General features: G+C 45.8%; 1 protein-coding gene across 6 annotated transcripts in view; it reads right to left on the bottom strand.

Annotated features, from left to right (window-relative positions):
* Positions 1-698: 698 nt before the first annotated feature.
* arhgap32b (Rho GTPase activating protein 32b) overlaps positions 699-13908 on the bottom strand; it is a 28035-nt gene continuing 14825 nt past the window's right edge. For 4 of the 6 annotated variants that reach the window (XM_037270465.1, XM_037270461.1, XM_037270464.1 and 1 more), the window contains 16 exons: positions 13619-13696; positions 13326-13407; positions 12462-12512; positions 12141-12215; positions 7737-7886; positions 7502-7604; positions 6952-7096; positions 6748-6830; positions 6532-6639; positions 6323-6468; positions 6058-6259; positions 5822-5967; positions 5669-5743; positions 4762-5541; positions 4097-4674; positions 699-3965 (listed from right to left, as the gene is read on the bottom strand). In XM_037270465.1, the coding sequence (XP_037126360.1) occupies positions 1887-3965; positions 4097-4674; positions 4762-5541; positions 5669-5743; positions 5822-5967; positions 6058-6259; positions 6323-6468; positions 6532-6639; positions 6748-6830; positions 6952-7096; positions 7502-7604; positions 7737-7886; positions 12141-12215; positions 12462-12512; positions 13326-13407; positions 13619-13696 (4881 nt within the window). In that variant the 3' untranslated portion in view covers positions 699-1886. The remainder of the gene's footprint in view (positions 3966-4096; positions 4675-4761; positions 5542-5668; positions 5744-5821; positions 5968-6057; positions 6260-6322; positions 6469-6531; positions 6640-6747; positions 6831-6951; positions 7097-7501; positions 7605-7736; positions 7887-12140; positions 12216-12461; positions 12513-13325; positions 13408-13618; positions 13697-13908) is intronic. The other 2 variants (XM_037270462.1, XM_037270463.1) reach the window with 2 other exon arrangements.

Here is a 13908-nt window from a genome sequence, read left to right as displayed (position 1 = left end):
CGAAACCAAACGGATCAAATGTATGTTTAGGAAAAGTAACCAAGTTCAAGGCAAGTCAAATGTAAAATTGACTTTGGACGACGTGTAACCTGATAAAGCCCCAAATAACAGGCTGTTTCATCTGCTTAGACAAACGATTTATGTTAACTCAACATTACATAAATGTCAGCATATATTTGGATTGGAAGCAATGTGGATCGCGGCAATTAAGAGAGTAAATATTATTTCTGATGCTTGGGGACATTTTGGCTCATTTTATTAGTTTGATCAGTGTATATTAAATGCACGTGTAAAGATGTTTTGAATGCAGTTTAGCTAAAAAATGAGTGGGATTGTTGCTATAAACCAGGTAGGATTACACTGTCAACACAATCACCTTAAAAAATCGAATCCTGCAAACCTGCGTCATGGATTAATCCCAGACTACTTTCAACACGCTGTATATCTTTTATTTGATTTAATTGTTAATCTAGATTGACTTAAACACGTCATAAATAGGATTGGAAGGCAATTGCTGCCCCCTCGACCATTACATTTAAAATAATCCTTGCTCTAAATGTCTTGTATATATATATATGTAGCTGGAGTAACGGTGATTCCTAAATATTTTAAATTGAGAATTGCTGTTGAGCAGCTGCTAAAAAAAAGATGTTAAACCAAGAAACAAAAGAAAAAAATGCAACATCATTGACACATTGTTAAGTGCTATTCCCCAACAGTTTTCTTTATTTTAGATCTAAACTTAAAGTACCCAATGGTTAGAGACAAGTATTTCACATTGAAGTACACAGTGCCTTACTTCTGGCCCAACTTGAAAGAAAGAGGCTTAAGTTAAGGTAAGGCAGGAGGAGCAACATTTGCAAGCGATATACTGCATAAAACCATTACAGAATACAACTCGTTTGTTTTGAACTCCACTGGGTAGTACCAAATGAGTGTACACATAGCTTTTCAGCCTGAAATACACATTTCAATAATTAACGACATAAATGGTTTGCATAATATGGGCAAGAGCAGTAAAATAACTCCCCCCAAAACAATTCTACAAAGTGGGATGTTTGTTGTTTTAGAGGAAAACAAATGCTCAACTTTTATTAATGATAGAACAGGTCTCACAAATAGATAAACGCAATGGGGAAATGAAATGTAAAAACTCTTTCACATCTGTACCTAAAATTGACCATCTCTTTTGCTTTTTACTGCGCCGCTATGCTTGGTCCCCCCCCCCCCCCCCCCCTCCTTCTAACGAAGTACCAAAACATTCCATCAGAAATTTGAGTAAATGTACATAAAATGGCACAGTCACAAAGAACATAAAAGACAAAAAGACATGCTATATGAACTGACAGATTCTTGTCAAGTTCACAAAGATGTATTTTCCAAAGACAAACATGGACACAGTGTACTGCCTACCTACCTACCTGTGTGCATATTGGTTGGGTGTGACGCTGATAACACAATGCTCCACTCAGACCTTGTGCTGCAATAAAGAAAGTCATGAACAGTGAAGTACACAGAAGTGTTCTGTAAGAGAGTGCATGCATTTGTAAAATGCAAAACTTGTTCCCATTTATGCTCAAAGCCAGTGGCCACATCTAAAAAAAAATACATCCCCTTCAACTATAGATTAGTGTGCGTGTGTGTCTATAAAATATCTTATTTTATGTATCTTAAGAGACATTTGTGGTTCCTGTTTAAAGTAGCTCACATCTTTCATGTTATACATTATGACGAACACAGCAAAAATGGGCTCTTGGTACATTCGGGACTTTCTGTAAAAAGTCTTCTATTTTCCTTTACAATTTGTTCAAAATACAGAAGAGCAAAAAATATAGGCGGTACAACAGTCCACTGTCCTGCAGAGGCTGATCAACCAATCTTTTCAATTATTCCGTACATATTTGTGTTTCTGGCCTCTGGATAGCCAGCTCACTCTGGAGGAAGGCTCCCTGGCCTAATGCTGTGGAATACGACGACGCTCTGCTGCTGCTGTTGTTGTTGTTGTGCGGCGGATAGGAGTTACAGCCGCTGCGCTTCTCAACGGGGGGGCCCTGGGCCTGAGGTACTGGGTGGTAATCGTCCAAATTGTCGTAGTGGGATTGCACCGGTTTGCGATACGAGTAGTCTCCATCCGCTTCGTGCTGCGATCGATCAGCTTTGCAGCGGGCCAGCTGCTCTTTGGGATGATGATCTTCCGGCGGAGCGTGATAGCTGCTTGTCATTTTCCCTTTGCTGTGGTGGCGCTCAGCATCGTGGCACTCGTAGCGTGTCTGGAAGCTCCTCTTGTTTGTGTGTTCCGGCTGCCAGGGTTTGGAGCGGCCGCCGCCTTCGCTAAGCTTTTCAGCCGAAGCCTTGAGGAGTTTGGCTTCATGTTGCCCGCTCTCCTGCTGATGCGCGGCGGCAACGGAATGAGACGATTGGCATTTCTTGGAGCCGCTTTGCTTGGCCGGCCCCCCGTCTGACCTGTCTCGCGTCGGAGCACCTTGCTTGTCGCTCTCCAAACATTTGAGGACGTCGGGGTCCGAGACCATGTGTCTGGGCAGATGGCGACCGTCTTTGCTCTCGGTTGTACTCGACAAAGCCTTACCTGGATCGGACTTGCTGCGCGAGTGCAGGGTGTCGTAGCCAGCGACGTCCGATAACGCCAGCGAGCCGACGTTGTCGTACTGCGAGAGCACCGGACCTTTCATCTTCTGCCTGGCCCGACTTTCTCTGCGGATAGACTGCATGCGCAAACATTCCCACTCTTCGGGGTCCCAAGAAAGGTAAGAAGGAACTTCCTTCATGCCGTGCCCAGGTGGCATATCCCTGCTCACAAAGCTGTGCTCCTTTCCAGGTGGGAGAAGGTTGCGAGCGAGGTAGTGGTACCCTGTAGCCTTTCCGCCGGCTCTGCAGACAACGCTCCCGGAATCTGGACAGGCCGAGTGGACGCGGCGGCCACGGTTGGTGCCGTGAGGGTCCAGATCGTAATAAGGCCCCTCCCCGGAAGACGGACTGTAGCGGTACTGGACTCGGCCGTTCTCAAAATAAGGCTGCAGTTGAGTCACGTGATAGTCGGCCTGCTGCGAGGACTGCTGCGGGGCTTGTTGGTAGGGTTTGCACTGATACACGGGTCGATGGTAATAGAACATGTCATCGGGAGGAACTTCCGTCCTTTGGATGGGTACGGTGCGGATGGTGGCGGGAACGTGGAGCGAGTGCACTCTGCGAATTGTGGGATAGCCGTGGTTTCGGTCGAGGCTGTAACCCGAATGGCCGGCGGCGGCGCCGTAAACACTGCGGGGGTTTCCTCTGGCCTTCATAGAATGGTGGTGGTAGGACCTTGGGCCTAAAGTGCTGTATTTATTGTCTACTCGGGCACTGTAAGGTATCTGAGGTTCGGACTTTGACGCATAGGGGAGGTGCGAGGGGATGCTGTTGGGTCTGTAGTGGTGGGGCACGGGATGCGGACCCATTGAAACGGGTCTCTGGTGGTAGTACACCACTCCTTGAGGCTCCATTAGAAATGCTTCACTTTTGGCGTGGTAGGGACGTGCGGAAGATTGACGAGGAGAAACGGGATGGTGATGAAGGGCCTCGGAAGGATGGTAAGAGGCTTCACCTTGACTGAGTGCAGCTGTGGCTAGCTTGCTCTCCATGGTGCGGACCGGAGGGGCTGGAGGTGTGGATCCGGCGGGCTCCTTTTTAGCCGCCGACTCTAGGCAGCAGGGTTGTGTTGGATTTAGGACTTCATAAGGCCGATCCACGCGCTCAGAAGAGATTGGTGTCGCTGTTGAATGAGCCTTTGATAGTGGCTGACTTTGAATTTGCATGTGGGACTGCTGCTGCTGCTGGCGCTGATTTTGTGTCGGTGACAACACCGACGACTTTTTGGCTTTCGGAGCTGCTGGAGGCTGCTGCTCTGATGAGGAGGAGGAGGAGGATTTCGCAACACTTGTGAGCTTGGCGTCTTCCTTTGGCTTCACCTAAGAAAGTGACATGAATGTTAAGCTGCGTCGAGTAAAAATCACACAACGCTGTCGGAGAGAACAAACAATGATTATAAATACGGACGGTAAATATGAATTGTTGTTGAGTTTTCAGAATCCTTACTCACTTCAGCAAGATGTTGTCGTAAGCCTCTGGTGTCTTTGCTGTTGCTAATGGCTGCGCTGCTCCCACTGGTGCCAACTTTACTATTGGTACACACCGAGTCATGTGCCACCAAGGACTGACTTTCCGCCATCCTAGTTGGAGAATTCAGGTTGGCTGTGCTTTGAGGGATGACCTTTTTATGACGTGTCTCTGAAGGAATAGAGTCCATTTCAGGGGGGTTTTCGAGAAGAGTCGTCGAGCCCGTGGCACTTTCCGGCGGCCTGGTTGTCACGCTGGTTAACTCAAGCACCTGCTGTTCTTTCGACGGACTTGAAGAAGAGGGAATGCATCGGACGGCGGTGACTGACACGTTGCTAATTGTCTCACTTCCCTCTCCATTGGAAGTCTGGAAACGCGGACCCGATGATGCACGGCCGTCAGAAACACGTGGCGTCGGGGTCTCGCCAGACCGAGGCTGGGACTGTATGTGATGTGCTGACTCAGCAAGAACCAGCGCCAGCGTGAGGGTGGCATCCTTAGGAGGAGGGGGGGCATTTGCCGGAGTGCCCAGGGAATGTGTGCTGGTGAGATCCTTTGAATCTGGAAACAAGTGAAAAATCAATTCGATTGCAGGAAGCCAAGTCAGTCTACACCCAAGCGTGAATATTATGTTGGCCAGCTTCTTACCTTGTTGCTCGTGGCTTTCACGTGACACCAGTTGAACGCTGTCCTCTGGCTTTAGCGCTTCACCATCCACGCTGGCCAACTTGGACTGGAGCTCCATTTGGAAAGCTTCATTTCGAGACGGCTCAGCTTTTAGACAAAGAGGAGAGTCTTTGGGAGAAAAAGGTTCTGGAGGTCCCACCGCTTCAGCGGGAGTCCTTTCAGGCATCTCCATGGGAAATATCTCCAAAGTGGCGGTCCTGACACTTCTAATGGGGGACACGGCTTGTGTGGGTTTATCAGCGTACGCGGTGAGTTTTTGGCTTTCCGCTTTCTCGACTGCAGCCGGGTTCAAATCTGAGGGCAACAAGGATGATGTCAAGTTGTCAAGGAAGGAGGAAGGCATAAGGTCAGATCCATTGGTCTTTCCCCAGAGGCTGCCAGGGCCCCTCCTCTTTAAAGTGGAGCCTTCCGCTCCCGCGTGCCGATCAACCGGGGGGAATGCGTAAGCGGCGTCGGGGAGGCTGCTGCTGCTGCTGCACTGGAAAGACATGGGGTCAAAGTCCAAGGAGGCCATGCCGATGTCTGGTGGGCTGAGGTCCACGTCTTCGCCGGCTGAGCGCGGAGGCGAGATCAGAGCAGGTACGCAGATGGGGCCGTCATCTCCGTCGCTGTCCTCTGCGGCGCCGAGGTTGTCGAACGAGTTGCAGTGCTGTCGGCCGTCCGACAAGTCGCCGTTGAATGAGGCTGAAAGGGCGTCGCTGCTCGATCGGGGTCTCCGGGGACGGTACACCTTGGACTCTCCTGAGAGAAATGACAACAAATACAGACCTTCATGAAAACATCATTTGTTGAGGATCTAAGAGCCATGAGAATTGTTTTTAAACCAAGTGAGATTGAACAGATACATAGAAATGTATGCTACAATTACCTTCAACATTATGCAGAGAACTTAGTGACTCTTCACTTTTAGCAGATCTTAATGTCGCTGTATCTCCTCGACCTCCTAAAACAATCAATTTGAGATCAGCATCTCGCCCAGGAAATATTGAATTTTGTACAATGTGAGAAAGGAAAGACACACCAGCTAGAGCCATGGCCTTTAGTTCGTTGGGCTCACTGGGGTTGCGTTGCAGCTTGCGTTTGGACATAGAGGAAGACTTGCCCAAGTTGAAGAAAGAACGCCAACTACCCACAGGAGATTTCTTTGATTTAACAGGAGGTCTCTTCCTGTCATTAAAAAAAGAAAACTGTCAAGTTGGCTATGACAGAATTGAGGGGGGAAAAAAAAAAAATCCCAAGTTTCACCAAAAGACAAACCTCTCTGTGGGAAACTCAATGACCGTGTGGAACTTGCCCTGTAGGGCAGCAGGACCTTCTCCAACCTCAATGTATTTGCTATCTTCAGTGACTGGAGAGTTAATCTGAGCCTGAGTTCTAGCCTGAGCCTCCTCCAAACTTAGAAGTTTGGTTGAGGGTGATGAAACCAGCAGGGACTTGGGTCGTGACAATGAGTTATGACCTGTGGACACGTAGCGTGTGAGTAGAGGCAACAGTGACTCATGGGACATTTTGATGGTTATACCTGCTCCCTCGCGAATGAGTGAGCTAAGTTTGGTGCTGAAGAGAACATCCACATGATTGAGAATGAACTCAACCACAACTGACTGGATTCGGACTTCCATGAAGGCCGCCGTGCCACTGAAGCATGCCGATTCAATCTGTTTTGATCTGGGAAAGCAAACAGACGCATTCAGCTCGTTTGTTTATCAAACGCGTATATGCTCCACTTACCTCAGCAGGTTGGGGGCCCAGACAATGGCCAGGTTCTTACTGTGCATGTTGGTGATGTAGCTGAATGCCGCCAGACGGGAAAGGTGTCTCATGAGAAACTCGAGCGTTCTACAAGAGCAAATACACCTATATTAACTTTCTTTTTCTCACATCATTGAATAGATGAGCCGCACTCCTTATATAAGCCACAAGGGGGCAGTGTGCTTCTACTCTGACCTGTAATGTGGAGGAGGAAGTTGTTGGATGACGTCATGGATTTTAATAAGTCGCTCTTCGTCTGTTGCTGCTGAGACAGCCTCCTAAACACACGCGTGCGGATGTTACTTGGACAAATCTCCTTGCAGATCAGTAACAGAAGTACAATCTGGCCTTTGGTTCATATTTCAATGGACTCTGAAGTGAACAGGAAGCACTTCTTACAGAGAATTTTTCATACAGCTGATAGGTGAGCAAGGGGTTGGGCAGTTCTCTGAAGTAGAGCTTGCACAGCGAACCAACACAGTGGATGTCCTGTACGTAAACATCTTTGGTCAGGTCGGGGATTTGCTCAGAGTCAAACTCGTGTCTGATGAGAAACAAAGAGCACAAAGACAGAGGGTATAAAAAAGAAAAAGCTGCAACTGCTGCATCAAGTGAGCCATTTTTCTTTTTTTTTTAAAACACATTTCTTTTAAATGGCAAACTCCACAGAAGAATGTTGCTGAGATCTTAAGTATCGCAGATGACTACTAATTCTTAGTATCCTCCCGGTGGAATGCAATAAATAGGAAAGAACACTAATGTTCCCTTAGGAAGATGTGCAACGTGACAGTGCTAGTGGCTGAAAAGTGAAATTGGACCCCGCTAAGTGATCCGTCCCACACATACACAAGCACATTCCAGTCAGGTAATGTATATATTTACATGTAAGCAGAGATGAGAGACAACTATAAATAACAATGCTCTCCTGCTGGCTCAATCAGGCTCATACCGCAATTTCTGGATATTGGAGGCAATTCCAGAGAGGCGGTAGATACCATCCACCACACCGTGCTTCTCGATGAACTCGGTGCAGCTCTTGAGTACCTGGGGAACTGCAGACGGACCAAGAAAAAGGAATGTAAACAAACTAACTAAGCAGAAATCTATCGATTTATTTTATTCTTCTGCAGAGCAGAGGGAGAACAAATCCAATTCAGTGACGTTTTGGAGTGTGACTCTCTCACCATCATGTCCAGAGTTGAGGAGGTGCTCGCCCAGGTCGCAGCCAAACACCCTCTCCCGGAGGATGCCCCTCTGCTTCAGCTTCTGCTTGGTGGGCCTGGACTTCATGAAGGAACGCAAGAAGGTGATCAGCTTGCCATGCTTCTTCGACACTGAGGACAGAAAGTAGGAAGGACGCGTATGAGAACCACCACATCAAATACAGGAGCACAACATCACTTTGGCTTCATTCGAATGTATTGAAGCAATTGTCCCCAAAATGTATTTTCCATGAGGTCATTGCATCATCGGTTCGATTTTCCCTGGCTGATGGAGGTCCTCCTCGAAACAAGGAATGTGACAAAATCACAGCTAGTACTCAAGCTGGAAACATTTGAACTCGAACCACAGAAAATAATACCAACACATAAAGTCCGCCCGCCTCGCCACAAAGTCAACTTTTAAACACAGTTAAGTTGCTTCTAATCCGATGGTATTTTTCAAACAGTCATAAATCTTTGACATGTGGCCGTCTGGTGTAGGGTGGGGATCCAGATGATGATAGCTGAGGACATTTGAGCCTGCAGCCCTTCCTTGGCATTTGAATACTAAACCGATACAAGTCAAAAGGCGTTGTAGCCTAAAAAGGTCCACTGGCAGGTTTAAGTTGGAGCTTGTGTGTGACCAAAATGTTCCCCATTGAGGCTTGGCTATTGCGGGGGGGGGGGGGGGGGGGGGGGGGGCAAGGACATGAGGCCAAGCATCGCAGCAGAAAACAATTATCCACGTAATGGCAAATGTTCATTCTTTTCCCTGCTTCAACCCCAAAGCCACAGCCCTGTCAATGTAATCAGAGAGAGACTTTTCAGAGGAAGCAGTTGGGCAGGAAAATTCCAGCACCATAGAAACGCACCAGTGATGTTACAGAGCGACTCCATAGAGACAAAGAAAAGCCTTGAGCCTGAGTTATCTGATACAACTACTGTGCGCCACCTTGCCCTGAATACAGAAATCAACATAATCGTCTTAAAAGGGCCAAGTCTATTCAGTTTGGCCGAAACCCCCTCTGGATTCAACAATTGTACACACCCAGTTACTGTTGGTGCTCAAGCGGGAAACTTTACAGCTCTCCAGGAAAAGTTTTTTTTCTTCTCCCCCCAACAAATGCCTGACTTTATTTCTATTGTAGCAATAAACAAAAAAAGAAATATATTACATTGCAGTACTGTATTATTCTGCCAAGAAAGCCCATACTAGTTTTGTCTTCGAAAGCAAAGGTGTACGCATATTGTTTGGGGAAAGCACAAGATGGTGCTTCCACACATTTAACATCTGCTGTGTGCATTGCAAAGACTGACGACTGTGTAAACAACAGCGTAGGGTCTCCCTATTGACCCACACAGACTTTGTTTGAATAAACGTGTCCAAGTGTCCAATAACAGGCCTTATAGCTATTAATGGTGACTCAACAGGAATTTTGGGCACTAGGTGAACAGAATAGCCATGATTTACTGTTGATATGAATGGATTCACGGGGTTGGTGACGTCATTTCGTTGCCTTCAACTGCTGCAATAAAAAAAAAAAAAAAAAAAGATGTATTCTCTTCTATCAACAGATTTCGGGGTATAGAAACATTTATGCTACGGTGATTGTCACGTTTACATCGTATGTCGTAATAACGAATGGAATATTTACAGACCAAGACGATCACTGTGACCCATTTACTGGATTGGTTGTGGTACAAAATGAAGAAAAGATCAAATACTGTCAACGTTTTGTATTGTGCAACCACGCGTAAATGAACCCTAATTACATTTAGGGATAAATGAAGGAATTGACAATAAAGCTGACTCTGACTCTAAATAGTAAATATGAAGGATCATATCTTTGACTTAATTTCTACGGCGAATGCCATTCATTCCAACACGCAAATCCCTCACAAACAAAGAGTTCATTACCGGGAAGTACGACTCTGAAATGGACATTCTAATGCGTACATTTTTTTACTACTAATGTAGAACACAAATAGGTCTATCTTCTTACCTTGTTTCCACAGTACAGTACGAGGCTCGCCCCCGGGCTCGAACCAAATAAAGGTCCAACCGTACGCTCGTCTTTTTCTTCCGCAACTGGACAAAAGTGGGCCAAGACTGTATTCGCACCTACATACATAGGTTGAAAAGGGGGAAAAACGGACAAAACGAGAGACGCGGACCACTTTGTCCTCTTTGCTCTGTCAGCTAATAACTCCACGCGCGTGCTTACTATACAAGACGTGCGTGTGCGTGCGTGAGCGCGCCTGCGCTCAGGCATTGGTTTCCATATCAACTCGTGCTGCCTTCAAGTGCTCCAACATGTGTGGAACATTCCAGACCTACACTCGGTTCAACTTCTGACATTAAAAACGGGAACATTCCAAAGTTGATAATAATCAAGAACAACTACCCCAATGGGTAATATGAGCAGGTGACCGAGTGTCATCGTTTTTTTTTTACCGTAATAATACCATAGTAAGAATACCATAAAGGTTGACCTCGTGACTTATTACGGTGAAACCACACACAGCGCTGTAAATAATTGCTATGGGTGTATGCCAAAAATGCTGAGTCAGCAGTACATACTGTTGTTTTACACTTCAGGTTACAAAAAGGAACTGCTTATTTTGTGTGTCAACAGGAAGAGATGTCATGGAATTTAAAATTAACATTAACAGCTTAAATCTTTTTTGGGGGGGGGGGGGCAATGAATGATGCAGACAGCAAACACATGCAACAATAACAAATGAAACACTGATTAATTATGCTACATGAGCAGTCACGCCATACTGTATGTAGTTCAATTGTATACATTTCGACTACCTTTCAACTTTCTCCCCCATAGGGGCCCCGCTGCTTCCCAGAAATGTTTGTAATTCCTGAAATTAGTTGTTAAGGAGGCATGTGGATTCAAAGTCAAGCGAAACTGATTTGTTGATGGCCCACGATCATGGGACTCTTCCACTTCATGTGACTTCAACTTAACACTCACGTTCCAATTTTGCCCAACAACACATTACAGTGCAATGTGGTGTTAATTATGATATATATATCATCCCCAAAACTGAGATGCATTCGTAAAGATTACTCATGTGGAGCGTTACACAAGGGACCTGGAGAATTTCACAGCCCAGAGCCGGAGCACCAGGAAACGAGCCGGGATCCTTGGGAACAAATCAGACTCTCCGTCTCACACGTTTTCTGTTCAATGACTTCCTCCCTCCTTCACATAAGCAGCTGTTTGAGCTCATTGAGTTTATGCTCAAGCAGCTGCCCAAATCACATGTCCCCAGACATGATGACAATAGGCGTGGAAATCGGGGGCTTGCTCGACATTTGGCCCAGCAACTAGTAAGTGTCAAAGGAAAAAAAGGCTGAATACGCATTTTCATCATCAAATGAATGACGACTACAGTAAATACCCAAGCGTCCGCTGCAATCGTTTGCATTTGGAGTCACATCAATTGGTCTGGTGTCCTATGAGTTTCCATCATTCCACTGGGGCTTAGCAATGCTTTGGAAAGCACAGATTGGATCAAGGAAGAGCAAGTACATTATTTTTTTTTTCTTTCCTTCAGTGCTGGTAGCTCCCGACAGGAATGTGCTCTTTTAGTCGCCATGGAGAGGGAGACAGCGATTCGTACTGTTGCAGAACAAAGCTTAGCACTCAATGGATGGGTTTACAGGCCCCCCTTGCTGTGAAAGGATTAAATAAATCATGGCTAGTCAGGACCCAGAACTGTGACACCCCTACCACGCTCTTTCAGTTTTGGACTTGCACAAACACAGCTGGACCTCATCCAGACTCAGGATACATTGAGCACTTTGGAGAAATGCTGCAGTAACCTGGCTCACCCTTCAACTCATTTGCATATAGCACCTTTAGGGGCCAAGACAGAAAGAGAACTGGAGACAAGATTGTTCTCTTCTCTGAATACCCTTTTCAAAGTGGGGATGCAACTACTATATTCAGCAACCGTGCAGCTTTCTTCTCTTATACACAAATTGCATGTGATGATGCCCGGAACGATTATTCTGACAAACCTGAAACATCATTACGCAAAGAAGAAGAGCTTGATGGGCAGGGCTAACCTTAAATGCAAATAGGACTATTGTTTGCAATTTTTCACACATCTCTTTTCACATGGGCCTACAAATGTATGCAACAACCAGATTATGATCACATTTAGTATATTTGAACATTATATTGAACATCAATTTATATTTGAACATTTTTTTTATGACTCTCACCAAAACTTAGAAATAGAACCATCATTGATGTGACACATTTGCTTTGAGGTACCATAACAAATGAAAGTGAAAGTGTAGCACAAAACAAACTTTTTGAAGCGATTGTCGTTTAGGGCAGCACAACAAGGAGCTTTTTCTACCTGAACTTAGGCTGTAGTGGTTAAGCGGGTCGGCCACCCATGCATTGTCCTGTATTACACTCTCCATCTCCAAATCTGCATGCATCCCGACGAGCAGATGGACCAACAGAAAGATGGACGGATGGATGGACGGATGGACACATGGGAAAAGCAGCAGAGGGAGAGAAGCACTTAGAAGCAGTCTTCCATTACAACAAGGTCATTCTATTTCAAATCGCGTGTAGTCCGACAAACAAACTGCAACACAATCACAGTTTTTATGTGTAAGTGAGCGAGGGATGCGTGAAGCGGGTGGAAGTATACTTGTATACCAACACGCACAGGGAGGGAAGAGACTCCATGAGGCGGGCGGCAGGCCAGAGCACGGGGACGCTGAGGCAGAGGAGTCAAAGTCAAACACATCAAGACACGTGCAAGTACTGCATCCGTACACTTCCATCGTGTGTGTGTGTGTGTGTGTGTGTGTGTGTGTGTGTGTGTGTGTGTGTGTGTGTGTGTGTGTGTGTGAGGAGACGTCCCTATTAAAGATGCATCAAAGCAGTGAGAACAAGCAATGCGGGTTGTATTTCTGACAATCAACTTAAGGCTCGCTCTGCCCATTCAGGTTAAAATTGCTTTCGGTAGCAGCGGAGTTTCGAAAAAAATCAATGTACCATGTGCATGCAAGAGAACCCAAACACACAGTGTTGCTCCAACCAAAGTTGGAGAATGTGCAGACATCAATTGAAATATTCACTTGTGTGTTGTCCATGCGCCACATCGGACGGACTACAAGCTCATGAGAAGCATTTCTGATTCATCAGGCGCTTTATGCTTCTTTCTGGTGGTTAGCAGCCAGCTGCAATCGTCTCATTCCAAGGCCAGCCAGATTCTTGTGAATTAAAGTCATCATCAATCAGCCTTTGGTGTTGAAATTTACAAGTACAAAAAAATGTGCAGTCCATCCTTGGCAGAATATCGTGCTCAAGATTTGTTACATATGTATTTGAATATTCCAGTCATATTTTTGACATGTTTATTGGCTTCTATACAACTAGATTAGGCATACAAAGTGCTGAGTCAAAAATAAAAAGTTGAAACAAACTACTCCCCGAAAAGCCAGCCTTATCGCTCAACTGCCGTGAACCATTGCTTCCTTCCGACAACATTTCACTCAATGCTTTGAAAGTAAAGGGCAAACACTACCTGGCTTTGGCACCGAGTTGCTCATGGACTGTGGCACTTTATCGTTTATGAGCTCCACGCACTCACTGGGAAAGTAGCCAACCTGGAGGGAGAGAAGGCACAAAACAAAAACAAAATCAGACTTAGAGCACTAATGGCTGAGTTGTAAATAGAAAAAAGAAAAAAAAAAAAGTCAAACCATCGCAAAAAATGTGAACTTTATTCTTGTGGGCTTGGGTCCATTTCGCCTTAATTCAAAACTTTGCTTCCTCATTGGCCATCAAGAAAAGCAGACGAGGCAAATGCTAACACACCTGAAAGCCGTGCTTCCCCCTCCACCATGTGGTGTCTTCTTTCGGAGGCATGTCAATGACTGAAACAATGTCACCAACCTGAAGGCAAGAGAAAAGGCTCAGAACCCAGTAGAACCACTGGATTCTCTGGTTTCATTTCACTTGTTGCGTTTGTAAAATTGAGCACGGCTCCTGGAAGAGGCAACTAGTTTCCAGTGGGTTTTTTTTTTTGCTCTCTTGAGGACTATAAAGTGGAATGGAATGCATTCTTTGTGCGCTGTCAGACAGTCTGAGAGAGCCATTGAGCGTTG

The sequence above is a fragment of the Syngnathus acus genome, chromosome 14, assembly GCF_901709675.1.
Source record: "Syngnathus acus chromosome 14, fSynAcu1.2, whole genome shotgun sequence".
In the NCBI taxonomy this organism is placed as follows: Eukaryota; Metazoa; Chordata; class Actinopteri; order Syngnathiformes; family Syngnathidae; genus Syngnathus; species Syngnathus acus.
Note: the sequence above shows the minus strand (reverse complement) of the source record. Positions and strands in the feature narration are given on the sequence as shown.